General features: G+C 46.8%; 8 protein-coding genes across 8 annotated transcripts; 4 read left to right on the top strand and 4 right to left on the bottom strand.

Moving 5' to 3' along the window:
- The first annotated feature begins 1,207 nt into the window (after window positions 1-1,207).
- F5Y00DRAFT_225488 (carbohydrate esterase family 3 protein) lies at window positions 1,208-3,251 on the top strand. Its single transcript, XM_048006174.1, has 2 exons — window positions 1,208-2,018; window positions 2,081-3,251. The coding sequence occupies exons 1-2, from the start codon at window positions 1,958-1,960 to the stop codon at window positions 2,842-2,844; spliced, it is 825 nt and encodes a 274-aa protein (XP_047869048.1). The 5' UTR covers window positions 1,208-1,957; the 3' UTR covers window positions 2,845-3,251.
- A 137-nt stretch (window positions 3,252-3,388) lies between these two features.
- Window positions 3,389-5,954, bottom strand: F5Y00DRAFT_225487 (peptide-N4-(N-acetyl-beta-glucosaminyl)asparagine amidase A). Its single transcript, XM_048006173.1, has 2 exons — window positions 5,335-5,954; window positions 3,389-5,261 (listed from the first exon to the last, which is right to left on the bottom strand). The coding sequence occupies exons 1-2, from the start codon at window positions 5,768-5,770 to the stop codon at window positions 3,517-3,519; spliced, it is 2,181 nt and encodes a 726-aa protein (XP_047869047.1). The 5' UTR covers window positions 5,771-5,954; the 3' UTR covers window positions 3,389-3,516.
- Window positions 5,955-6,136: 182 nt separating this feature from the next.
- F5Y00DRAFT_225485 (uncharacterized protein) lies at window positions 6,137-7,258 on the bottom strand. The gene is made up of 2 exons (XM_048006172.1): window positions 6,310-7,258; window positions 6,137-6,258 (listed from the first exon to the last, which is right to left on the bottom strand). The coding sequence occupies exon 1, from the start codon at window positions 7,197-7,199 to the stop codon at window positions 6,597-6,599; it is 603 nt and encodes a 200-aa protein (XP_047869046.1). The 5' UTR covers window positions 7,200-7,258; the 3' UTR covers window positions 6,137-6,258; window positions 6,310-6,596.
- A 2,203-nt stretch (window positions 7,259-9,461) lies between these two features.
- Window positions 9,462-10,337, bottom strand: F5Y00DRAFT_257769 (uncharacterized protein; the record flags this gene model as incomplete). The annotated part of the gene is made up of 3 exons (XM_048010604.1): window positions 9,462-9,610; window positions 9,663-9,857; window positions 9,908-10,337. The coding sequence occupies 3 exons, from the start codon at window positions 10,335-10,337 to the stop codon at window positions 9,462-9,464; spliced, it is 774 nt and encodes a 257-aa protein (XP_047869045.1).
- Window positions 10,338-11,989: 1,652 nt separating this feature from the next.
- On the top strand, window positions 11,990-13,092 carry F5Y00DRAFT_132537 (marvel domain-containing protein). Its single transcript, XM_048004231.1, has 2 exons — window positions 11,990-12,624; window positions 12,690-13,092. The coding sequence occupies exons 1-2, from the start codon at window positions 12,316-12,318 to the stop codon at window positions 12,882-12,884; spliced, it is 504 nt and encodes a 167-aa protein (XP_047869044.1). The 5' UTR covers window positions 11,990-12,315; the 3' UTR covers window positions 12,885-13,092.
- A 788-nt stretch (window positions 13,093-13,880) lies between these two features.
- F5Y00DRAFT_271600 (uncharacterized protein) lies at window positions 13,881-14,906 on the top strand (the record flags this gene model as incomplete). Its single annotated transcript, XM_048012830.1, has 3 exons — window positions 13,881-14,284; window positions 14,344-14,408; window positions 14,474-14,906. The coding sequence occupies 3 exons, from the start codon at window positions 13,881-13,883 to the stop codon at window positions 14,824-14,826; spliced, it is 822 nt and encodes a 273-aa protein (XP_047869043.1). The 3' UTR covers window positions 14,827-14,906.
- Window positions 14,907-17,060: 2,154 nt separating this feature from the next.
- Window positions 17,061-19,026, top strand: F5Y00DRAFT_132369 (MATE efflux family protein). Its single transcript, XM_048004230.1, has 2 exons — window positions 17,061-17,600; window positions 17,674-19,026. Exons 1-2 carry the CDS (start codon window positions 17,324-17,326, stop codon window positions 18,924-18,926), a joined length of 1,530 nt encoding a protein of 509 aa, XP_047869042.1. The 5' UTR covers window positions 17,061-17,323; the 3' UTR covers window positions 18,927-19,026.
- Window position 19,027: 1 nt separating this feature from the next.
- Window positions 19,028-23,929, bottom strand: F5Y00DRAFT_132364 (Nup133 N terminal like-domain-containing protein). The gene is made up of 4 exons (XM_048004229.1): window positions 23,469-23,929; window positions 23,328-23,397; window positions 19,852-23,250; window positions 19,028-19,800 (listed from the first exon to the last, which is right to left on the bottom strand). Exons 1-4 carry the CDS (start codon window positions 23,808-23,810, stop codon window positions 19,454-19,456), a joined length of 4,158 nt encoding a protein of 1,385 aa, XP_047869041.1. The 5' UTR covers window positions 23,811-23,929; the 3' UTR covers window positions 19,028-19,453.
- Window positions 23,930-24,400: the final 471 nt, after the last annotated feature.

The following is a 24,400-nucleotide window of genomic DNA, read 5'->3' as shown; positions in this document are numbered from 1 at the left end:
ATGAATGTACATATGTATCTCGTAAGGAAATGAAATAGGTACCTACATACGGATGCTAATTCGTACGAGAGATCTGCCAAGAGGAACGAGGCTATGTAAAAGGCCATGCTCACCAACCAGCAAGTCGTAAGATAAGGGTAACAGCTGATGTCAGAATTAGCTTAACGAATCCCATGCTTATAAAACAGCCTCGAAAATGGGACGAAAACAAAATACCGAAGACGGACACGCAGGGAGTTTCACTTTGCTATCCCATGTGTGTTTTGCGGGGGATTCTCCAACAAATCCGAGAGAAAAGTTGGGCGTACAGATCTCCCAAGTTTTAATCCCGGCATAGCACCACAGTCTTGTCTCGCGGTGAATTCTAATCCTTGGGATATGTTCGACATATCCCTACATGATGTGACTCTCGAGACTAGAGTAGTGTCTCCTACGTACGTACTTTAGGTACATATTGAGTCTTCATCATTGGCTACCAAGGAATCGGCGGAGGTATTTATTGTGTAAGTGTTTTTTAATATAAATAGTAAGTTATTACGAGCTATTAGCCTTGTAATTCAGCCGAGATATCTTACCAACGTGATCAGAATCTGCAAACGCCATCTGGCTTCTAGATCACCATCCCGACATTGACATTTCCGAGGTTGATCGAGCTACGACGTGGAGCAGGGATCTCAGCTGAAAAGAGCAACGATCGCCCTACATTAGGTACTTCAGCAACCCCAGCCCATCTTGAACATTGGCTTTTATTAGAAGCAAGCTACAACGGCTTTTGCTGATCCCAAATCTATGTATAACTAGCAGCGTTGCCCCGTCCGCTCAAGCCGCGGACGGGGAAAGAGGAGGAAAAGGGAGGGCATCATGCGCAAAACTAACGCCACAGCTAAAGTCTGGCCTCTGATTGGCTAGCCACAACTCAGCGCACGTCCGATGAATTTTTTGTAAAATCAATTGAACTATTTCAGTATTGTATAAAAAGTTTAATAATTGGTATCGTTAGATAGAGCTCGTTTTGCATGACCTTTCTATATCATTTGCACCTTTTGCAGACGTTATGCGATAGAGTGGCAAAGGAAAAAGTCGCAAACTGCGGGGCGATTCTAAGTATCTGATTGGTTGAAAAAATTGTGGCAGTACTAATAAAATATATAAGACTTGATATCCCTAAAGCATCCTGACGTACTCAGAAGGATCCCACTCCTTTAGATTCCGCCTACAATTGGGAATGGAAGCAACAAGTTTCCAATTACCGAATCTGCCGAACCCATCTCCCACAATTGCTGAACGCAGGATGCTTACCCGTAAACCCCTATTGAGAATCAACATCAAGGAAACCTGCAATAGGATTATCAACCCGATGTAACCAATATAAACAGAAAACCCCTTATCGACGTACTACAAGGAAAAAAATTTGGCTGGACTCGGGTAGTAGCATAGGATCGATAATGCACGGAATACTGCATGTAAGACATCTAAACAAGCTAGCTATGTAGCAACGTGACCCCCTGAAGTCTGGACCCCGAGTCTGAGTCTGGTCTGCTCACGGTCCATAATCCATAATACCCGGGATCTCTTAGATCCCAACTACGACCTTGCAGTGCCGTAGCGTCGATCGAAAAAATGCTTAGCCTTGACTTCAACCAAGTCTGTTTGCCGGATGGGTCGATGATGGAGGTGACCAGCCTTGCGGAGCCATGAGTGCTGGCCCACTGGGTCCCGGGAGAGACATCGAAGGAGCTTCTAGACTCCGGCCAGGAATGCAGGCTTGCAGCAATGATAAATAGTCCGCTTTCCACGCTCCCCCAGGGATGGAGACTCGGAAATCTCGCAGTTAGGAGCTTACACGCAGTAGATCACGACGAGCAGACACTAGGTTAGTCGATCAGAGGCTATAGTTGACAAAGGAACTTGGCATACTATTTCAGACCATTATATTGCCAATCTCGTCGTTGCCACAATGCTAGCTCAAAAGCAACTATTATGGTGTGTCTTAGCATACGCATCGCAAATAGCGAGCGGTAAGTCCTAATCCAATATATCTCCCTTAATCATCACCAACCATATTCTAATAAAACCCCAGGCCTTGCTTTACCAATGCCAGAGTCGTCCCAACCCAACTACGGGCTCCCACAAAGGAACGCCCTTACTCCCCGAGCAAAAAAGGGATTCGGAAACGGAGTTCCCCTGCGAATCATGCCCCTAGGAGCCTCCATCACCTTCGGCTTCGGGTCCTCGGACAACAACGGGTACCGCAAGGACTTGCGCGACAAGCTCGAGGCCGCCGGGAACAAGGTCAACATGGTCGGGAACAACCCGTCCGGGACCATGAAGGACAACGACACGGAGGGCTGGAAGAGCTACACGATCGACCAGGTGCGCGACAAAGCTAACACCTCCGTGCCCAAGTACAAGCCCAACGTGGTGCTCGTCAACGTCGGCACCAACGACTGCGTGCAGAACAAAGACGTGCCCAACGCGGGGGCGCGCCTGCGCACCCTCCTCGACGCGCTGTACGCCGAGTCGCCCAAGGCCACCGTCATCCTGTCCACGCTGCTCGTGAACCGGGACCCGGACGTGCAGGCCCGCGTGGAGGACTACAACGCGCAGCTCAAGAAGGTCGGGGACTCGCTGCAGCGCGACGGCAAGAAGCGCCTCGTCGTCGTCGACATGCAGAGCGACAACGGGCCCGAGGTCGACGACCTGAATACCGACGGCACGCACCCCGACGACGCCGGGTACAGGAAGATGGCCGATGTGTTCTACGAGGGCCTCGAGGAGGCTGATCGCCGGGATTACTTTGTGGCAGCTGACAAGGTCGACGGGCTCGCGGACGACGGCGCGTAGGCTACCCTGAGTCGGCCCGTATTTCCTTCACGGCTTCGGAATGGATGGATGGGTGGATGTATAGGTATTGGGTCATATTTGAGCGTTTTCAGCATGGCGTTCCTCGATGAAGGGTTAATACGACGGAACTTGGCCTTGTTTTCGATGGGAACTACTTGCTACTATATTGGCATAATACCCCTCCCATGAAATTACGCGTTTATGTTATTCTATATGGATATTGGTACGGTGCTGGCTCTTGGATGCTGTAATGAGGTAATTGGTTGGACTGATCCGAGAGGACATATGTTAACTAGGTACCTACGTGAAGAAGTAATGGATACCCAGGTATGAAGATTAAAGTTAGATTTGAATGGCCAATTTCCGTAGATGTCTGAAATTGGATTATAATTCGTATCGAGATAAACATGTATAGATTTAGAATTAACTATCCGACTAGTTGGGACATCAAAAGCTCAAGGCGTAAGGTGTTAAGTTCTTAGGAAATTCTCAACGAAAGTTAAATGCAAAACCCTATCACGGTTGTAGTATAGACCACAGCTCATGAGTCAAATATAGAATTAATAATTAAGATATAACTTTCTATCTATAATAAATACGAATGTCTTCTAAGCTTTATTATAATAATACAATAGGACCTCCCTTGATAGCATACCCGCCACTTTAAGGAAGTTAAACTTGCCTCGAGGGATTATTATGTGTTCTGTGGTCATCCGTATCTTTTCCTATCGAAGTCTTCGACCTTGGCACCTTGGCAGAGACATCAGCAAATAAAGTCAACGCTGCTTCGACAGGACTATGAAGCTCTGATACCCGACTGAAGCCATAAGTCTGTACCCCTTCTATCCTCTCCGAGTCGGACGCAACAGTGCCATTCACCGCCGTCACATTTCGGAAGTAGAGCTCGTCAACACCACTTCCACCCTCTGGAGTAGCTTTCTCACTGGAGCCACCGAAGTAGAAGATCTGGTTGGTTGAGCCATAGCCAGAACTATTCTTACCATCTCCCGTCCGGAAGAAGGACGCGGTACCGTCGCGGTGAGTTTTAAGATACGAAGTAGAGTACGGGTTCTTTCTAACAGTGTCACCTTCGAAAGCTTCGAGGCCTGTGGGGAAGACGGAGTTCCCCTCTACTTGAAGATCGAGTCCTTCTATTAGATGCGCACTTATCGTTAGATTACCCTGAGGCGATCTTAAGTACGTTTGATTACAATATAGCGGATAGCTATAAATCGCCTTGTAAGAGGTACTAGGCCCGGTAGTAGAATCCGTTCCAGTAATACTAAAGTCATTGATCTGAGTGGTTCCAAAGTTCGACATCAGGGCTCGGTTCGAATATGAGAGATTTTGAGACCAAGTAGTCTCTCCATTTTGACTCTCCGACTTGATATCTGATTTGATAGTAATCGTCCTCTGAACGGTCATGTTGAAAGCCAGCGATTCGTTAAACCCTGTTGCATTCTGGAAAACTTGGCTCGAAAGCGAAATTATTGGTCCGGCGATCTCTACTGAAGGGCCGGTGCCAGTAGTCACCGATCCTTCTTTATCTAGCCATATAAATATTTTACCCGTAACGTACCAGCTGTCGTTGACCCTTTCTGTTAGTGTAAGGTCGGTAATATTTTCTGAGTTATTTAAGCCGGCAACCCTGATGGCAAATGTGTGATCAACTCCATCACATAGCATAGGTAACCATGGGGTGATATCAATCTGTTGCTCTCTTAAGTCAAAAGCTTGTAAGCCAACGATGGGCCGATGCAGACTAGGCACCACTCCGCCGGTAAATATCACTGGGAACGGCCATTGAGCTCCAGCAAGCTTACCGTCGATGAGCAATTGGACTTCACGAAAGGGAGACAGTCCAGGCAGTTGTCCAGCAGTCTGGCGAAACGTGAGAGTATCGCTTTGCGGAACATTTCCCCACCAGAATTCCTCCGAAGCCTGTCCGTTTGCCGAGATGGTGAAGACAGCTCGATTAGTATTTCGAGGGAAACTGATATTGTTAGTCGCATCGTCTGCTGGAAGCGTAAAATGGCTTGCCCCATTCGCGTCCCCTTTTCTCGCAGATATTGGGATAATCAAGTCTGCCGGAGATCCTTCGCCAGTCTCAATATCAGCCGTAAAATATGTGGCAGTTAAAGTGGCATTGAATGACCCGGTATACTTGTCGTCTACCAGGTTGCCTAGGTCGAAAATTAATTTCTGGGGGGATTTCCAAAAGTAAAGGTACTCGGTCATATCCTTTAAGAATGTCCAACGTATACCCGGAGGTAATGTTGGCTCTGCGGTCGAAGTACGCCATACTTCGGTGTCGCCAAAGTACATCAGTGCCAGGCGGTCGAATTGACGGCCTTGAGAGACAACAGTGAAGTTCATAATAACTCGATTAAAAGGGCAGCTAGGTGGTGTATAATTTCCTATTAACCATCAGAAATGGTTGTTCAACGCACATCAAAGTCTTCTAGGCAGGTACCTAGGCATGTCACCTACCAACGAATGGCGTGCCATAGCTAAATGCAAAAACATGTTCCATTAATAGGACCGAACAAGCCTTTTCTGGCGAGGGGCCCTCTGCGGATTTGGGCCTACTACCGGACGGACCATTGGGGGTAAGCACAGGTTGCGCGACTTGAAAGCACTCCAGCGGCGTCTGAGCCTGTAGCGAAGCAGGAATTTGACGTGGGATCTCTGGTTCAAATTCCGACCGGGTGGCTTGTTTAAGGTCTAAGATAGAAGGACATTGTTTAAAATTTAATTTTATAAACCAGGCGAGCGAAAGGAGGCCAAAAAGAGCCAAAATTAGCTTCAGCCTCGGCCGGTCCTCAATAGCGATGGTAGGTTTCCTCAAGGCATTGTGGTGTTGATGAAGAGGCTGATGCGGAGCCTTGATACTTGACGATGCCTTGTTGGGAGTCTGAGTTATCATCTTGTTGTGTATCGATGGACCCGAGAGCGGACATACGTAATTAGCTACCCTATATATCCAAGAATTTCATGCTAAAAATGAGCGGGTTTGTAGTAGCCTGGTAATGAAACGTAATGAGCGAAGATTGAATTATCATTATATCTTGGTAAGTTTAGGTAAAGAAGGGACATGAGTAATTCCTCAAAGTTTCGATCAAAACGCGTATCTTAGGAGGTACATAGGTACCTATGTAAGTCAGCCGTCATAACATGGGGGGATTACCTAAGGCGAGGGGCAGTATGTGGCGGTGATACGGCAGTACGGGTAGCAAGCCTCAAGTTACAGAAATCTAACCTAGGGATATTATGACTTACCTCTAAGTTAACCCGGGAATACAAATTCGTCCAACTACAAAATACCTACTCATATATTGACAAGGGCGCTCTATCAATACCTCTTAGGTATATATGCGTATGTCTTTAGGCTGCGAGGGGTATTTTATACGCGTCGTAAGTACTAGCACCCTACCTTACGTATAGTTATCTTATAAGTTTTAATAGTTGTCACGTAAATTCCAACAAGGTTTGGATAAAACTACGAAAAAAAAGACACAGAATATTGACTCTAAAAACGCATGAAATATAGGTAATCTCATTGCATCATTAAATTGAGCCTTTTGGTACTTTCACAAAAGGCTGCGGTTGTTAAGTGAGGTTATTCCGGATTTCCAAGCCAATAAAAATGACTTAGGTATGTCAATAAGAGAGGCAGGTTAGGTAGTCAGCCCTGCGCCGTGCCTCACTCGCATCTGATCTGAGGACATAACCGAAATCCCCGTAAGTCAGCCCTAGTCATCGCCATAAGTCCCGTCCCAGTAAGCTGCCCTCGCCCTGGCAGCTATCTCAGCTATTATTCCACCGTCGAGATATTGATTTTGGAAGAAGTTGAAAACCGCGAATTCGTTCCTCGTCATGACGTAGGATGGTATTGCGAAGAGCTTTAGCCAGATCCTCCTAAGCGCTTCTCCCAGTACCGTTATGATTATCGGATCGGTAAAGGGGCTGGGACTATTTCTTGCGAATTCCAGTACCAGCATGACTATCTGCGCCGCGGCGTCGGGAAACCCGAATTCTAAATTCGGCTTCAGATCGGACTCTAAATTTGAGGGCAGTGATGAGCTCCTCTTTCTGCCCGTACCTGATTCGTTAGCATAGGATATGATATGGTGTGGTATACATATGTGAGGTATGTATGCACGCGAACCGGTATTTTCTGGTGCTGTGATAGCCCAAGACGCAGAGGTAATAATGAATAAAAACGCGAAGGTGATTAACATACTATTCTTCATGTTTGGCAACGGTGTTGTTATGTTTATCCAAGATTGCGTTGTATGATATGTCTTAGGCGACCAATTTAAATTAGGGAGCGGTTCTGAGAATATATAAGGCATGTAGAGCGGTAACGTCAATGGTCTACGATAGTTAAAGGTAGCTCCTGGTCGAAGTATAGCTAATAAATATAGTTACGAAGAATCAAATAAAGTATTAAGTAAGGTATATATATATACGTTGAGGTTTAGGTCCGCGGGTACGCATGGGTATCTGAAGGTAGGTAGTTTCTTGTTTCCTGGCAGGCCGTTACCTTTAAATAATCACAGAGCATACTTCCTTCCGGCTCAGGATACCTAGTACATACCTATAATCAAAGTTGACCTTTTGAAGTGAAGTTAACTTTAGAGTTATCCCATTTTCTTCATCAAATCACATGTCTATATTAGTCTAGTGGACCTTTGACTGAGGATCGTGTCTCTTACTGTCGACATTGGGGACCTTTACGGCTTCTAGAAGAATGGTATATGGCGCGCTAGAGGTGGCTAAGCTCAACTAATCTACTCGGTGATCTGCCAAGTCAAATCGATACCGTGTTTCGATTCATGATTTTGGTTTCGCTCTTACATATTCCCGTACCCCCATCCCATTTCCCTGGAACTACTGTAGGGGGCTTTTCGGGACGATGGCTTTCGTAGTAGCCCCTAGTCCCGTACATAATCCCTGCTACAACGTGCTAGTTTTAGGTATAACGACCTTATTCAGGTACATGACATATGGATTACGATCGAATAAACGACTTTACTATGGCCACCGGAGGAATTTGACCGTCCCTCAGGGATACTGGTCGTGGTGGGCCGGGTTGTGCCCGGAGCAGTCGAATGAGTGGTTATCCCCTTGACTGGCATTCAACTACACCTCCACTATTTTAGTATCAGTACAAGGTAAGACTTGACGTCGTTCGTTAACATAATAAGAAAAGGTCCGATAATTAGTATAACCCGTAAATATCATTGGCCGGTTTAGCTATTTTCTCTTTCCTGGCCAATCCTTACTTATGTATCAATACTGAAAATAGTGTAGGTGTAGTTGAATGCCAGTCAAGGGGATAGGTAACTCGTAAGTCAACATTGATATAATAAGATAATGATTGGCCATACGAGTAAGATAGAACTTTCAAACATTCTAGGAGACTCGTAATTACCCCTTTAGTTATGGTTACGCATACTGTGATAAATGACAAGACTATGGACTTGGTCCTCTCACCAACTACTGTTGAGATCTAGCCATGGCGATACCACTTTCGCTGCAATGGAGCTGCGGGGCATTATCCCCTTTATAATCGGTAGAGTACGTGAAGTTCAACGCGATTCATTCATATAAAAGGAAAAAACCTTGCAATATGCCTCTATAAGAAATATAATTGGCCAATCTAATGATATAGAGCCAGTTTATCTTCTTTAGCCAATCTTGATGTATCGATACCAAAAATAGAAATGAATAACCAGCAAGATTGCTGTTCTGCCAAGATGCCCTATTGAACTTTATTCTTGACAACGTCTGTCAGCCTGACTTCTGTTACACCGGTTAAGAGGATAGTCCATTTTTACTCCAATACTTTCAAAGGAGCATAATATCCTGGCCTATGGCGTACGGGCTGTGTTGCGAAATTGTACTCCATAAATAGGTTAAAGTATAATGAACCTTGCATTTTTCAGGGGAAGTCGGGGGGTAACTACTCAACTACCTGGTTATATTAGATGTTATTTTTGAACATGTGTTGCTCTCCTTGTGCAAAGTCCCAACTAGCTGCAACCTTATTCTCCATCTGATATCCAGAATTCGTACTTGGTTCTCCCGCTACCTAACGCGAGTTGCTGGAGTAGACGAGGGCGCACGTAGTTGGGTCCACCAACTCGTAGATAGTCGAATAAAATGGAATAAAATATCTTCCAGTAACATGAGATCGAAGCCAGTCCAAACTTTAAACTTTAATGAGTTGTGTAATTTTTTCATCTGCTGTATGTCGCCGCCTTATAGCAACTATCGCGGAATAGAGTCAAATTATTAAACTAGAGTAACCACCGGCTTCCCCGTAACCGAACTAGTTGCGTTTATTGTCAGTGTTGCGCTTCTTATGTTCCATAATAACATTCTAATTCCTTCGTTAACTCGTTATTCGTGTAAGTTATACAGAGTATATCCTTGAATCAGGTAACTTTTGGTTTCGACGTTTATCTTCTATGTGGAGTGAGTCTAATGGTCTTTTATCGATCGTACATCCCCTCACGCCATATTTTACAAGTCATCCGTTCAGGCATTAAACCACTTAAGGACATTGTTGTGACTAATAAAGCTCTCGCTTATTGGAGAATAAACTCCGGTCACCGCTTGCTCGGTCGCTTTCCGATTTTCCAGCCCCATGACCTAAGGACCTTAACTACCTTAGGCGTTATCGCAGCGGTCAAGGGCACTCGAAGGAATATAAAGCTTTTATGCACCGCATAAGCAAGAGCTAACTGGGTCCCGAGGCCTGCAAGTTATGTGAGTAGGGTTGAGGTGGATGTATCCTCCATGAAACTTACTGGCTTCGGCCTTGTGCCTTTTCTCAGCCTCCTCTACACCCCAGCCGGCCATCTCAACATCTTCACTGATCTCGGTGTCTCCGATGTTTTCCCTTTCGGCTTCCTTGAGGGCTTTGCGGTATTCACGCCACCAAGTCCGGACGGATTGTGGTATTAATTTGGAAGCATTTGATACGACCCAGTCTTCGATTGCGCCTAGGTTCTATTAGTGATATACCATTTCTCTCAGTACCATCGACACGGACCTATCCTATCCGTCCCTACCGACCTCACTAGTAGGAAGCAGAACGGAAAATCTAAAACAGTCAGGCCTAGATAAACTCCCAAAGCAGCCCAGCCATATTCTCTCGATAGCTTCTTTAACCTTGCTGTGATCCCCTGTGGTTCTTGGGCTGGAGCATCTTTCGGGGAGGATTTTGCGTCTCGTAAGCGGGAAGTTCGGTGAAACGATCGCCGGGTCGAGCGTAACGGTAATTTGGAAGATTTGGATAGAAAACTAAATATCGTCGGTCGTCGTATCGTAAATGGGGCAGTCTTTGAAGTAAAGAATGACACAGTCTGTTGCGGCCCGGAGGCAAACGTGCGCTTCCATGCCGCTCCCTCCAAGTTTGGTGTCGTCTGTCGTAATATACGCGCCCACATTGGTTGGAATAAACGGGAGTAAACCGGAGGCATTTTATATAACCTCTTTTTTAAAAATTAGTAAATGCGAAGCTCACGTCGAATAGCCACGGGAATGGACACGGCAAGTAGGTGGTAAACGTAGAAAGAAGTATTAAGTATTGATAATAGCGTCGGTGGATTCGGACGAGAAGATTCGGAAGGCTAGTGAGGCTTATATCCGGTTACGCCGCCAGGAACACGGCGGAACGTAGCTGATATAAAATCCGATTGGGCGTTGCAAAGGAAAGGAAGGATATATAAAAAAAACAAACCCCTACCTCGTGACGGTCGCCAATTATAAATTATTTAAGACCGTAGCTCTTTTGAAGGACCGTATTATCATGACACGACGGTGAGCTCAGGAACTCGGAACCGGGAAAAAATCAAAAGCTTTGATCAATTTGGACGTAGTACGTACCTCATAATGCATGGTGATGCAACGAGGTGTCAACCCACTTCTAATGATGTACCTAGGTACCGACCAGTCTGGATCTCTTAATACCCGGAGTTTTAACGAGGGTCATCATATCGAATCGTTTCCCCAGTTCTTTTCTTGTACATAAGGTCGTGTAAATCGGAAGTTTGGACAAAGAGCAACCAGGTAGGCCGAATGCAAAACAGAGTATTTTAATTAGGCAAAGATATCAATTGAAAAGTAAATCTGACGAAGGAAAAGCCTCTTAGCAACTGATATAGTTAACTACCTGGTAGTTACCTGTATTTCTTAGGTTGTTACTCTTAAGCTACACTGTCATCGCGGAAGGCCGTTAACCCCGGGTGGCATCGGCTAAAGCTCGGGTGAGAGTCATACTTTAAGATAGGGATGGCTTACGTGGTCGTATATTTTCACAGAGTTTTCGCAAAGGTCGCAATTTTCCCTACAGAGCGCTGCATGTTGCAGAAATTATAAAATATTCGCAGGTTAACTGATCTATAAATGGATTTGGGGTGAAGAAGATGCAGGGTCCCGCGCGCCTTGTGGTGGTTGCTGGGTCAAAATGTTAAACTTGGGGAAACCATAAGAGCCAATCATTCGGAATTATGAGATCTTATCGGGAACGGAACGGAGCCTTGAATGATGCATGTGGTGCGGAGTCGCGAGATGTCGGCATGATTGGCCCCCCATCTGCCCATGGGCTAACTGCCCGGCCAACCATGGATTCAGTACGACACTGATGTCCAAGGATTCCAAGGATACTATGTACGACTTGGTGCAGGATCTTTTTGTGCCTGGTTGGATTTGGAACTCAAAGGAACTTGGCAATAATAATAATAACATTGTAGGCCGCATCCGAATGATTTAAGGATCATGATAGAATAATGAGTTCTGTTCTGTATCCGTAAACTTCGAGTAACCATTTAAGCTTTCGCCTACTTTTAGACTATCACATGCGCCGCGGGTTATTGTGTGCGTCACTACTTCTAGAATAGTAAGGAAAAATCCAATGAGGTCATAGTGTGCGAATTCAGAAACAGAAACAGCAACAGATACAGCGACCAAAACAATATACATAGGGAAGGTAAGCTATCATCCCGCAACTACCGATCACGAATCACCTGTTGTTCATCTTTTCTTTCACCTTTCACTATATCTCTAGTGTACATCTACATCTCTCCATCTCTCTCCAGTTTCTAAACCTTTTTAGCAACAACATCAATGCGCATCATTTGATCGACATCAACCAAACCCCATAGCTTAGACTCAAATATCGACCAATAACATACCCTCGTCAACAGATTAAATCACAATTCCTCCTCAAATCCAAATTCCATCTTCCGTCATTCGTAGCATCATCTACCCCCGTCATTCCCCGCGAGAGCCACAACAACCGACCTAAAAACACCAAGCAACTGGAACCAAAGTCCTCATCGATTGCTTTCAGAACATACACACCTAGACGCTGCATATAGTCGTCGGTCATCTATCCGCCTTGCAACTCGACAATTTGTCGACTTTACCATCTCGCGATATAAGCGAGTTGTCATCAATATGGAGATTGAGCATCTGATCAAGGCCTTTCTGAGCCTCATACAGTTCCTTTTCGTCTTACTCACCACCGCGCTCGTCGGCAATGTCATGGCAAACAATATCAGCGGATCCCAATCCGCTATTAACTTTGTTATGTTCGTGTGCGCCGTCTCCTGGCTTTTCGTCCTCTACGATCATGCTTCGCGCTTCTTCCCCCGCGTCGCAATCCCCATCGTAATCCTTGTTCTCGACAGCCTCGCAACTCTCTTCACCTTCATCGCTGCCATTGTCTTCTCCGCAAAAATACAGGCAGTGAACTGCTCCAATATAGTATGTAGTTCCCATCTATCTAATTCAATATGCTCTTGATCCTCTTTACTAACTATTGTGGCTAGGGAAACAAACCCAGTGACTATATTGCATATGGTTCAGAAGATAATGAGAAGCGATGCCGTGAGATCCAGGCTAGCACTGTATTCTTATGGTTCCTCTTCGCAGCCTTTGCTGCTAGCCTTTTCTTCAACATAAGAGAGATCCGGCGCCATAATGGTTCTATTCGCGGTCCTAATATGTCCCAGATCGGCGTATAGGCTGCTGATCGGATCGACAATGACTATTTCTCTAGGATCGGTAGGGAGTATGCTACGACTTTACGAGCGAGTAATGCATGCTAAATTTGGGGGCCCGGTTATCGAATGTACGACCAAGGGGTACAGAGTTATGAATAAACACGGGGAAGACGGGCTTGGCGTTCGGGTCGACTTGTATTCTCAGGGGCAAGTCTCCTGATGTAATCCACGTCCTGCGCGGGCACTAAAGCTTTATTCCGAACTAGTTATAAAGGCATTGGATGAGTTTTGTACACCTTGGTTGCTTAATTTTTGTCGTTTGCGCGAGAAATACGAAATACAACCAGTGTATAGGGGCTTGGATTATGCACAGGAAGAAAAACAATCATGTTTGAATTAGTCGAGTAGTTAAATAATTGGGGTACCAATAGGGTACCTATCTATAATATTTGTTTTTCGAGCCCAGGCCTCCTATTAGGACGTTCGAATACACGACAGAGAAGCAACGTAACCAGCCAAGTATTAACAAGCCAAATTCTTCCCTGCTGGCATAGTTGTTATCCCGCCCCCACGTTACAGATATGAATGACACCGACTTAGACAAATAGAAACCAATAGTTAATAGTTGTTGAGATATTTCTCCTTACATCATCTAGATACACCTTGGTAGAAGCATTCTCTAAGCCCCGTATTATTTGAACCCTCACTGAATGTCACTCCTCGGAGTGGTTGGTGTTAAACATGAGGACCATAGGTTTTTTCCAGCACTCATATGTCCCGCGACTTTACCTGTGTTATTATTGTAACCGCACATCTCTATTGGTTAAAGCTTAGACAGCTTCGTCTGAAGGCCAAGGCAGACAGACCCCGCAGAGAGCCCAACGGGAAAATCTCCTGATAGGAGAAGAAGATATAGATGTGTTTATATAGCTAATAGATTATCACCAATTTCGCTAGCCGTATAACTGGTATTATCATGCTACAATATTCCACCAGATACCTACGGAAGCAACTAAAATGGACCCTTTATCTATTTTAATGGCGTGCATAACTCTAGGGGGCCTTATATTCAACGTCTCTGGGGTGGCCGCGGCCTTTGTGTGTGATATACGAGCAGCCGAAACCGACGTCAACGAGATAATATCGGAATTTGAGTCTATAAGCGCTACGATAAAGCTTCTCACCGAAGACTTCTTAGAGCGAACACCCGAGCGTCTAAGAGACAAGATATCGGGTGTTGTGGCCAGTTGTGGCAAAACCATCGACGAAATCTACGGCATTCTCTCCTCCTATTATCATCCTCCGCTTGGCACAAGAAAATTGCGTTGGGTATATAGTGGCAAGAAGAGCTTAGAAAGGTTGAAAAACAGTCTTAATACGCATGGCCTTGTGTTGGCCATAGCATTGGACATAGCTAACTTGTATGCTCGTCATATTCCCGTTAATTGAGTGTATTACTTACTCTAAGGTATCCATATAGGGTTACTATCGGAGACGTTAATGATAACATCATCGGAATCAAGGATTATACCGTTTATATGAAGGGTACGTTAGTTTATCCGATTCTCCTAATATCGCCGGAAACCTGCCGTTATTAATTATCTTGCAAGATGATGTCGCCCAGATCTTGGACAGAGTAGAACGAATCAACCGGCACCTCTCAGACGGCGGACAGAGCTTGATGCTTCGACGCTGGCTTGCCGATACTTCGTCCTACGCTGAAAGTGTCTTCACGTCCGATGGGCTTGATACTGCGGTACTACGACAACGTTATGGGATTACCCCTGAGTCTGCTTCTTCGCTACACCGAGCACCAGTTTCGATAAACCGCGAATCGGGATACTCTGGCATATCACAACAGAATATAAGAGAGTCCATTTCGGACGAAATAAACCACCCTGATAATGCTAAAAAGCAATGGAAAAAGGGCATAGCAATGACCACGACGGTTAAAACGGGTTAAGCAGCACAGCAAGCTAGACGAAAAGCCTCTCTGCGCCCTCGTTCGGAGTCCTCCTCATCTTCACACTTATCTCCTGCTACACCACGGGATCAGGAAAGAGGCCTATTACACAGCGTCCCTACGAGATCCGCCACATCGTTGTCGAACTCTCGTGGAAACTCGCGAGGCTCATTCGATAGGGACTCGAACTCAATGCTATATCTAATGAGAAATAGACCATTTAGATGGGCTCTACGACCACTAGGGATAATATCGAAAGTTCTTAAAACAAGGAAAATCCCCAGTTTACCTACGTCCCGCGCGAGTTCGTATACGGATTCGTATAGGAGCTCTTCGTACCTATCATGCCAGTGCTCGTCATGCATTGAAGAAGGACAGCAGAAGAAGGGGCTATTCTTAAGGCTAATCAAAAGACGTCGCCGGCGGCCTGTTGAATCTCTCAGATCATTTCGTTCACAGACCGAGGGATCATCTCTGTATTATACGGATTCTATACAGGACTCTGAGCGTAGCAGCGGCATTCTATCAAGAGAACCTACGAGAGAGATGAGTCTTATAAGTCCTATAACCAGCCGGGACGAATAGGATTTGTGCGATACAACCGGACAGAGATAAATATACCTGCCTACCTAGGTACCTATCTATTAATCTAAACGAATAATCTACACCACCTCCGCCCCCGAGACATACTCCCCTACGCTAGAATACCCTCAGCGCGTGAAATACGCCTCCCCACCCCCAGGACACTCCACCCCGACTCCGGCTCCATCGCACGTCGCTCATTTTACCTTGGGCCGGCTGTAATACATACAGGCCATTCACCCTCTTCCCACGTCACTGGGAATAGCACCGCTTCCCGACCCATCGGGTAGGTAGATCTCGAATTGGGGTCCTGAGCGAGTGGCGAGCGCTATACCCCACCGACTTCCGCTGGCGTCTTGGAATAGGTCACCACGGCCGACAGTCTGGAAGTACTCGTCGGTGCCGCGGTTTGTTAGAATAGGTAGGTATAGATCTGGGGTGGTTCGGGGTACATATTGGGGCTCATTCTCCTTCTATCCCCTGTCTCGCTACCATGGGTATGGGAGACCCGATCATACTTTATTCGGCTGGTGGCCTATTGATTCTTGGAGTTGACATTGGCATAGCGATTATTAGCTAGTTGATTGGAGTCATATTAATATGGTGGGAAATACTTATTATACTAATCATAGTTAGGTAACTATTAATATAACTACCCAAGTTACATCAATAGTATACTCTCTAGCAAGTGTCTAGTCAAGGGGAGAAGTTCTCTTCTTTCCCGTCCCATTTTTGTTCTTTACTATGCTTCTTTTCATCATTTCTTGGGGATTGAATAGTACCTATTTATAATGATTAGGTAGGTACATTTTATAAATCCGGCATTACGTCTCGATTTTAGTCAAAGACTTTACCTATACCAAGAGATACCGTTATCAACTTATCATTTCATACCGTAACTCGAAAATAGTAGATATGAATAATAAGATCCATAATATTACCGCTTATATCTCTACTACAACTACCTAGCCTATAAGGAATTGAAGCTCCCGAGGTTACGGAACCCTCTTAAAAACATACCTATTAAGTCATGTACCATACTTATTTATATGTAACCATTACCAATTTCGTACTATAATACCTACCAAACACCGTCGGCTCTCGGTATCAATGCAATGCCAACTCATTCCTCGAAACCAATTGGTCTTAGATAATGCCCGCATGTCTAGCAACCTATGATAGAACGGCGGAGACGGGGGGCTCTGCATCGTATTGTACATTAACCCAGCAATGGCCCACGCCCGGCTTTTCGCCATTCTTCTTGGCGGCACGAATTGGCCAAATCGGGAGTCTCAGCTACGCTACCCATCCGCCGTCTTCCACGGCAACCCGCTGCCCGTCACCTGCTGCATCTGACGCCCATATGCACGGCATCTCATTCGGTACTCCTCGTAGCACTAGCCCCGAGTGCAATTCGATATCACGGACATTTACTTAATAGGTTACAGGGTAGATAGTTGCTTATTGGTTGTTAGGTACCTAGGTAGGTAGGCTTCATCCCACGACTCCATGAACTCTTCCATCTGCATGCTTATCTACGTCTTGCCGCTATCCAGGACCCGTGTCTTGCCTTTGATCATATAGATATGTAGAACCACACGCTGATATGAATACCTCTAGACAAGTTGAAAAACGTAAAGGGGTAGTAGTAGTAGTAGTATACAGCCCCGCAAGATGGTTCGTCTTTCCAATCCCTGGGGCAACGCATCCCTAGGTATCCATGCTAGTTGAAGATTATTCCCAAAAGGCATTCAGATATCGAGGTAGAGCTTTCCATTCGTAACAAAGGATAAGAGTATGCCGGTAAGATTCTCCCTCTCGCCTTTTATCTTGCCGTGCTTGGGATTTCGCAGGCACTCCGTTCCGTATACTGTACTGTCCAAGCTCCCGCAAGCTCTCACTTCACACCTTCGAGATGGCTGATGATAATTCATCACCGACGCCAACTCCAACGTCTCCTTCAAGTATATTCAACGATGAATCGACCGCGCTCCTGCCGAAGGCACCTCTGGCTAGTGCACAAACTAATACTCCCCAATACCAGCAATGGCTGGCCGAAATCTGGCTCTTGACTAAGGCGTCTATCCCGGTGATATTAGCTTATACGCTCCAAAACAGCCTTCAGACCATCTCGGTCTTGATCGTAGGCCGTCTCTCCCCAGAAGCATTAGCCACGGCTGCTTTCTGCTACAGTTAGTAAAAATATAAACCTTCTCTTACTATTTAAAAAGTATATAGTATCTAACACGCGAAACCCACACGTAGTGTTCGCAATGGCCACAGGCTGGCTAATCGCCATGGGCGGCACAACGGCGCTCGACACCCTCGCGTCGACGAGCTTCACCGGCTCTCAAGACAAGCACGACCTCGGCATCCTGCTGCAGCGCGGCATCATAGTGCTGTCCGCATTCTACGCCGTCGTGGCCGTGATATGGGGGTTTTCCGGGCCCCTATTCCGAGTCCTCGGCCAGGAAGAGTTCATCTGCGTCCAAGGGAGCACGTTTCTCCATATTCTAATTCCGGGAGGCCTGGGATACGTGTGGTTCGAATCGATGAAGAAGTATTTGCAGGCGCAGGAGATATACAGGCCGGGGACTTACGTGCTCCTGATCACGTCGCCGCTTAATGCGTTGCTCAACTACCTTTTCATTTACCCTCTGGGTTTAGGCCTGTACGGCGCCCCTCTTGCAACGGGTATATCATACTGGATTTCGTTCCTGCTTCTCGTCGCATACACGGCTTTCGTACACGGCCACGAATGCTGGGGTGGCTTTGCCCCCCGTCGCGCGGCCTCGAATCTCTGGCCGTTCGCACGTCTAGCCTTCTTGGGAGTTATTCACGTGGGCACGGAGTGGTGGGCTTTCGAGATTGTTGCTCTGGCTGCTGGTAGACTTGGGACTATTGCGCTCGCCGCACAGTCCGTCATCATGACGGCCGATCAGGTCATCAACACAATTCCCTTCGGTTTAGGCGTCGCCGCCTCGGCTCGGATAGGCAACCTCCTAGGAGCACGGAAGCCTCGCGATGCAGCACGCGCTGCCCACTGCGCTGCCATCTTATCTACCGTTCTTGGCGCCCTTATACTCACCGTTCTGATGAGCACCAGAAATGTTTTTGGCAGGATTTTCAACGACGATGCCCGCGTAGTCCAGCTCGTCGCGGACGTCATGCCTTTTGTTGCGCTGTTCCAAATCGCCGATGGGTTGAACGGGAGTTGCGGTGGTGTACTCCGAGGCATGGGGCGACAATGGATTGGTGCTCTTGTTAATTTACTCAGCTACTACGGCGGTGCGCTACCAGCGGGAATCTACCTTGCTTTCCATGGATGGGGTCTTCAAGGCCTATGGGTTGGACAATGTGTTGCTCTATACCTAGTCGGAATCCTTGAGTGGGTGATTGTCGGGTTAAGTAAATGGGACAAGGAGGTTGATAGAGCGCTGGATAGACTTGATGCTGATGAAGCTGGGGATAATTATGTTTCTGGAATAGGAGAGGTTACAGCTCGGAGTGAAGTGTAAGTCAGGTAGGTACCTAAGGCAAGCAGGAAAAAGTGAAACCATATAGAATAGAAGGGAATGGTATTTGTTTTGCATGTTAGAAGCTTCCCATAAGCATAGTTTAAATAACTAATAAGAAACTATCGCTTCTTGATATTACAAGCTTCCAACAAGGTACTCGAGTTGCTATTTCAAGCAACGAATGTCACCATTAGACTAAAACCCTCAGTCATTTGAATGACGAGCAGCGGTTAACACAAATTACAACAGAATAGAAAAGAATATCGGCTTAAGCGAGAGTTAGCGAAGCTACCCCTGGATACGCTACATAAAAGCCTCGGTATCGTGTTCTTGCGTGAAGGAAACCTAGCCGTGGATGATGCTCCTCCCTTATTCTCGTCAACTTTTCCCTTTGCCCGTGCCTCACGGCAATTATATAAACAAACGAGCATATGCAGTATGGTACAAGAAATGAAATTTTCAAATAACTCCGACGCTCCTGTGCATTAAACTTCTCGTGGGACTCGCTGTCCTAATGATGAATACGTCTAGTGTGTGCCGTTTTTGCCATTCACGTTGTCCAACGACTTAGCTTGCCTTCGTGCAGAACCCGATCTGGGCGGGCTCAGCGCTGCTCCAGCGGCAGTAGTTTCGTCATACTGCTGGTCGACGGCTTCCTCAGCATATTTCCGTGTTTCCTTGGCCCATTGCTCCAACCGGTGCTTTTCGATATGCTTAAGCAGGTTGTTATCCTCCCACCTCATCGCCTCTAGTACTTTCTCGCGATAGCTTTTCTCCATTTTCTCAAATCGCCTGTCAAGAGTTTCCGTATACACCCCGGCGACCTCCGATGGAGACAGCCGCCGATAATCGTTCTTGTCCCCGCCACTTTGCTCTATTTTCCTCGTTAGTACAACTACTAAGCATCTTGTTCATTTTTACTTACGATTCGCATATAGTGTACAGTAGAACTGGAAAAGGTCCGTCTGACCAAGGACCTCTACGATATCATTGTCGTTCTTGAGTGTAGTGTTGTTGAGTTGCGTCCAGTCTTCTCTTAGGAAGCATCTGCGCCATATAAGTCGCTCGGCTTGTACACGCTCTGCGCCAGTGAGGCCGTTATAAGCTACGCTAAGAGCCGAGAAAAATTGGTCAGGCATGTGTTCCTTCGTCTCCTGTGGTAGAGTAATCAATGTAAGCAGGTCAATGAGCGTGAGTGGGTCCAGAGCCTCGTGGTTCAAGAGCCGTCGTAATGCGTCGTCAAATATCTGCGAGAGTATTTTATACTTCTTGGGTATCTTGAGCGCGAACGTTTCTTGTACAAGGCTCAACTCTTCCCCTTCGAGCGCTACACTGATCACCGGGCGGATTTGAGTGTTGTATAGGTCGTCCTGAACACCAATGATGGCAAGTTCTTTATCAATGGCGTCCACCTGAGCATCCTCAGCTGTCCCGTTGATACTCGCATCTTGTATGCTCATAGATGCTTTGCTAGACGGCCGGGACGATTCGGCCATCCTAGCTAGCTTGCCTAAACTCAACTCGATCTTCTTGTTCCAGACCTGCTGCTCGCGCGCCAATCCAAGGTCGAGAAGCGTGTCAGCGGCATGGTCAATGTCCTCTTCGCCGATAATATCGTTAATCCAAGAAACTTTGGCCAATTCTGGTTTGGTCCGAAGATACATCGTCTTGAACTTCTTATCCCCATCATACTCGAGCAGGGCATCGACCCCGAACGTAGTGAATAGGTACTCGTAAAATGGGAAGGCAAAGTCTTTGCCATATGTTATGAAGTACTCACGCACTTGCTCTTCTTTTGCAGTCATCTTGGCCTCCAAACTTTCGAGACGCTCGGGTGATAGGCCTGGTGTTTCAAGTTGGTGTCGAAGTCCGTCGATTTCACGAGTGAGAATCTCTGCGAGCGCAGGAAGGGAATCATGGTTCTCCGCAATCCTAATTCCAGCCTCCCAGTTTTCAGTCTGAGCTAGAAGGACGACCTTGTCATGGCGGTCCTGCGCATAGATGCTCGCGTACTTCTGACCATCCGCGGCCTTCTTCGGGTCGTCGCTGGCGAGGTATGATCGAGATAATTCTTGAACGACAGTTAAGTAGACTTCAGTCATTTGTGGTAAGAGCTCGCGAGTCTTCAGAACCATGGCGCTTTGCCCTTCGGAATCTGCTGACCAGTGTTGCTTAACCCACTCGGTAGACAGTTCCACTTGCCTCTTTACATTGTTGGCGATGAAGGGGTGGCAGGTCCAGGGAGTCGGGAGCCCAACATAATCGCTAGCTAAAATCCCGTGGTCCATCTTCTCACCGGCCAGACCGTAGAGTTGAAGGTTCCTTGTGCGGAATGTGAAGGCGTCTCGTATTGCGCTATTGTAAATCTCTGCAGCTTCGTATATCAACCGCGTTAGAGATGCTTGGTCTAAGTTGGCCTTGGAATTGTGTTTTATAACTTCGTAAGCCCAAGCAATGAATATTTGCATACGATCAACATCGCGAATGAACCAGTGACGCAGCTCATCGACTTCCCCTTTCGCGGCGTTCGGTTCAGACTTTTCCTCGGATCGGATGTACTCGACGATTTCGGCAACGATGCTCTTTTTCGAAGCTGCAGGTCGCATAGTGGTAAACTCTTCGTGCTTGTGCCAGATAACGTTAGCAACATGTAGTTTCTCCGCGTTCCAAAGTAACTGCCATTTTGTAACGCGATCGAGGTTCACTTTGAGGCTTGCGATCTGTGTCATTATCTTCTCTAAGTACTGCACACGCTCCTTGATGTTGGTATCGACCCGTGCGGCTAGAGTTGAAAAATGTTTGCCGGTGGATGTGAGAATCTCTCGGCTCAACTCTAGAGCAGCAGCACCATATTCCGCATCGGTGAAACGAAGGCCATGTTGTCTATCGAATACGAGGGGGTTATTCTCTTTAACACCGAAAAATACGGCCTGCTCAAGCTTGGCTTTGGCTGTAACCTCCGGAGGCTTCTCACTTGCGAATCGTTCAACATCCGTTAATGCAATACGGAGAGTACCTGCACCTCGAACTAAGAGTATAGCGGCGGGGTTCTTAGGTCTGATACGAGGAACTCTCCCTTCACCGGCACCAGCACCGAAACCTTGGGTCTTGGGCTCTTCGGTTCCGGAGCCAACAATCTCGAGTGTAGGGTCCGTACGCAGATCAACGACGTCCTCGAAAGATGCGGGTATGATATGGTTGTCTTCGAGTATTTGTGAATCGGGCGAGTCAGGGGGTTGGGCAATTGAGGCTATCACGGCGGCGTGGTCGAAGACAAGAAAAGCAATGATATTTGGTCGAGGAAGATAAAGTCGAGGCTTAGAAAGAGCCGAGGAATCTGGTGCGGTAGAGTAAGCAGATATCGGTCGAACCATGCCAACATCGATGGGGCTTTCTGACGAAAGCCCGGGATACAATACAACTTCAATAAGCGTATAACGCCATCCTTGCTTATTAGATAACGAAGCAAGGAGTACCAAGTGTTGCTGATCCTCAGACTCAGAGGGTTCACGAAGCTGACTCATCTCGTTATACTTTTCCTCTACGCCCTTGGGTACGAAACAGAAGTCGAGTATCTTTAGCGACTCGGCAGGTAGTTTGGCGCTTACGCTGTCCATCTGCTGGAGAGCTCCGAGGATAGTGTTGCGAGCATCTACCTCAACCAGAAGGTCATGGTGGCCTCCCCGGTGCACCCTCCAAGAATGCAGGCGACCTTTCGACGTAACAGCAACGACAGTACACTCGCCTTGCTTGGATGACTTTTCTGAACGTACGGCAGCGATATCTCCCTGAGAAGCAGTCTGTGACAGCGCATGTCGGAGACTTCCAAAGAACCCGCTGCTAGCAGGGCCAAGGTTAGTGCGCAGGAACTGTGTCGAGATTTTCGGGCGGCCATGCGTGTCTCGGACGCTTAAGTATGCCAGGCGTCCACTACTAAATGCAAGGATGAAACCAGCCGCGGATTCGGCCTGGGTGATCTGAATAACAGCCTCTCCGGAAAACATTCCCGTGATAGAACCTTCGACGCCATTTTGCTGTTGGCGTATGAAATCCAGTGTCGTCGCGCTCGATATCGATTCCCAGTAGGTCACCTTACCGCTAGTAGGCATTACTACTACTAAACCCGGCTCGGAAGAGGAGGCGGACGGAGGGACGAGCGCGCCTAGGGGTAAGAGGTCGCTCGAGGACTTCGAGGGATACGGCAATGCAAAGGTGAAAGATTCAGGAGACTGGGCGGGCGCCGCATATGGCCAGACGATGGCATGAGTATGAGAGATGCTTAGGGCATATCCTGTGGAACTATCGACGGAACCATGCTGACGACCTACGCGATAGAGTTAGTGATATAGTTAGTGATTATAGAAAGTCGACGAATTGACGAGCGGTGAAGAGATAACATACTACCAGTGTCCAGCTTTAATCGATCAGGTAGAGCTGGGAGTTTCCGAACATCAAATGCGATATTGGTTGACTAGGTTGTTGACGGACGTGTCAGTCATTTAAACTCAAGCTCGACGGGAGCTTTTTGCTAGTACAACTTACTAAAAGCGTACTACCATCCCCCTTGCTAAGACGTTCGCTTGGTCGAACTTTCCTCGATCGAAAACTGAGTTCTTGCTTCGGTGCAGGCGATTCCTCAATTCCGTCTTGCTTCAAATCGACTATCGGAGGTTTCGCGGATTTGACTTCGTACGTCTCAGGAGTAGCAATAGGAGTAGCAATAGGATTCGCGAAGGTTTGATCGTTCAATGGTATTCTCGGTCGCTTCGCTTTGGGTTGCTGCACCGAGTTATCTGAGCTCACGGGTCGTTGACGTCGTCGGCCACGGGTTGCCGTTAAGGCAGGCGACGGATTTTCAGCGCCGTTGACGGTAGCCGAAAACATGATGCAACAATTCTGCAAGATGAGTCCTTAGGATGAACAACAGGAATCGAAACAAGGATGCAATCGAATACTTTTTAGCGATGAGGAAAATCCGTTATTATCGATGGACCGATTGATGTAGAAAATACGTGCTCATCGTGAGGAGGCGGAAGAAGTCGTGGGCGTGGGCGTGGGCGTGGATAAAATGTTGGAGAAGGTGAGAGGTGTGAAGGTGTAAAAAAAAAAAAGATGAAGATTGAATGGTGGAAGCCTTCGTTCGCGAAAGAATGACGAGGCCGACAAATGTTTGGCTACGATTGATTGGGCCGTTGCTTCACCTTGGCTGGGTACCTGTAGGGAACGGAGGAAGAAGGGAAAAAAAACACATACCTAACTCACTGGAATTAGGTTAGCTGGAGCTACGTAACCCTGGCATTTACCAGTAACTTTGCTTAGTTGCTCAGGGTGCAAGGGTGCTACGTAAAGGTACATAGAATTTATATGTATCATCAATACAAGTCAGAGGTTCAATGCAGGCGCGGCTGAAGCTAGACCGTTTTAGAAACTTCAAGACCCCTATGCTTGCCGCTTGTGGACGAGCAGAGACGGAT

This window comes from Daldinia vernicosa, assembly GCF_022497035.1.
Source record: "Daldinia vernicosa strain CBS 139.73 unplaced genomic scaffold F5Y00scaffold_4, whole genome shotgun sequence".
Taxonomy (NCBI): Eukaryota; Fungi; Ascomycota; class Sordariomycetes; order Xylariales; family Hypoxylaceae; genus Daldinia; species Daldinia vernicosa.
This window is presented reverse-complemented; position numbering and strand designations above follow the sequence as displayed.

Coding starts and splice junctions, on each gene's coding strand:
- F5Y00DRAFT_225488 (XM_048006174.1), top strand. CDS start 1,958: ATGCTAGCTCAAAAGCAACTATTATGGTGTGTCTTAGCATACGCATCG. Junction 2,019..2,080: donor CGCATCGCAAATAGCGAGCG/GTAAGTCCTAAT, acceptor ATAAAACCCCAG/GCCTTGCTTTACCAATGCCA.
- F5Y00DRAFT_225487 (XM_048006173.1), bottom strand. CDS start 5,770: ATGATAACTCAGACTCCCAACAAGGCATCGTCAAGTATCAAGGCTCCG. Junction 5,262..5,334: donor CTATGGCACGCCATTCGTTG/GTAGGTGACATG, acceptor GATGGTTAATAG/GAAATTATACACCACCTAGC.
- F5Y00DRAFT_225485 (XM_048006172.1), bottom strand. CDS start 7,199: ATGCCTTATATATTCTCAGAACCGCTCCCTAATTTAAATTGGTCGCCT.
- F5Y00DRAFT_132537 (XM_048004231.1), top strand. CDS start 12,316: ATGGAGATTGAGCATCTGATCAAGGCCTTTCTGAGCCTCATACAGTTC. Junction 12,625..12,689: donor CAGTGAACTGCTCCAATATA/GTATGTAGTTCC, acceptor TATTGTGGCTAG/GGAAACAAACCCAGTGACTA.
- F5Y00DRAFT_132369 (XM_048004230.1), top strand. CDS start 17,324: ATGGCTGATGATAATTCATCACCGACGCCAACTCCAACGTCTCCTTCA. Junction 17,601..17,673: donor CACGGCTGCTTTCTGCTACA/GTTAGTAAAAAT, acceptor ACCCACACGTAG/TGTTCGCAATGGCCACAGGC.
- F5Y00DRAFT_132364 (XM_048004229.1), bottom strand. CDS start 23,810: ATGTTTTCGGCTACCGTCAACGGCGCTGAAAATCCGTCGCCTGCCTTA. Junction 23,398..23,468: donor GGGATGGTAGTACGCTTTTA/GTAAGTTGTACT, acceptor TCAACAACCTAG/TCAACCAATATCGCATTTGA. Junction 23,251..23,327: donor ATTAAAGCTGGACACTGGTA/GTATGTTATCTC, acceptor TCTATCGCGTAG/GTCGTCAGCATGGTTCCGTC.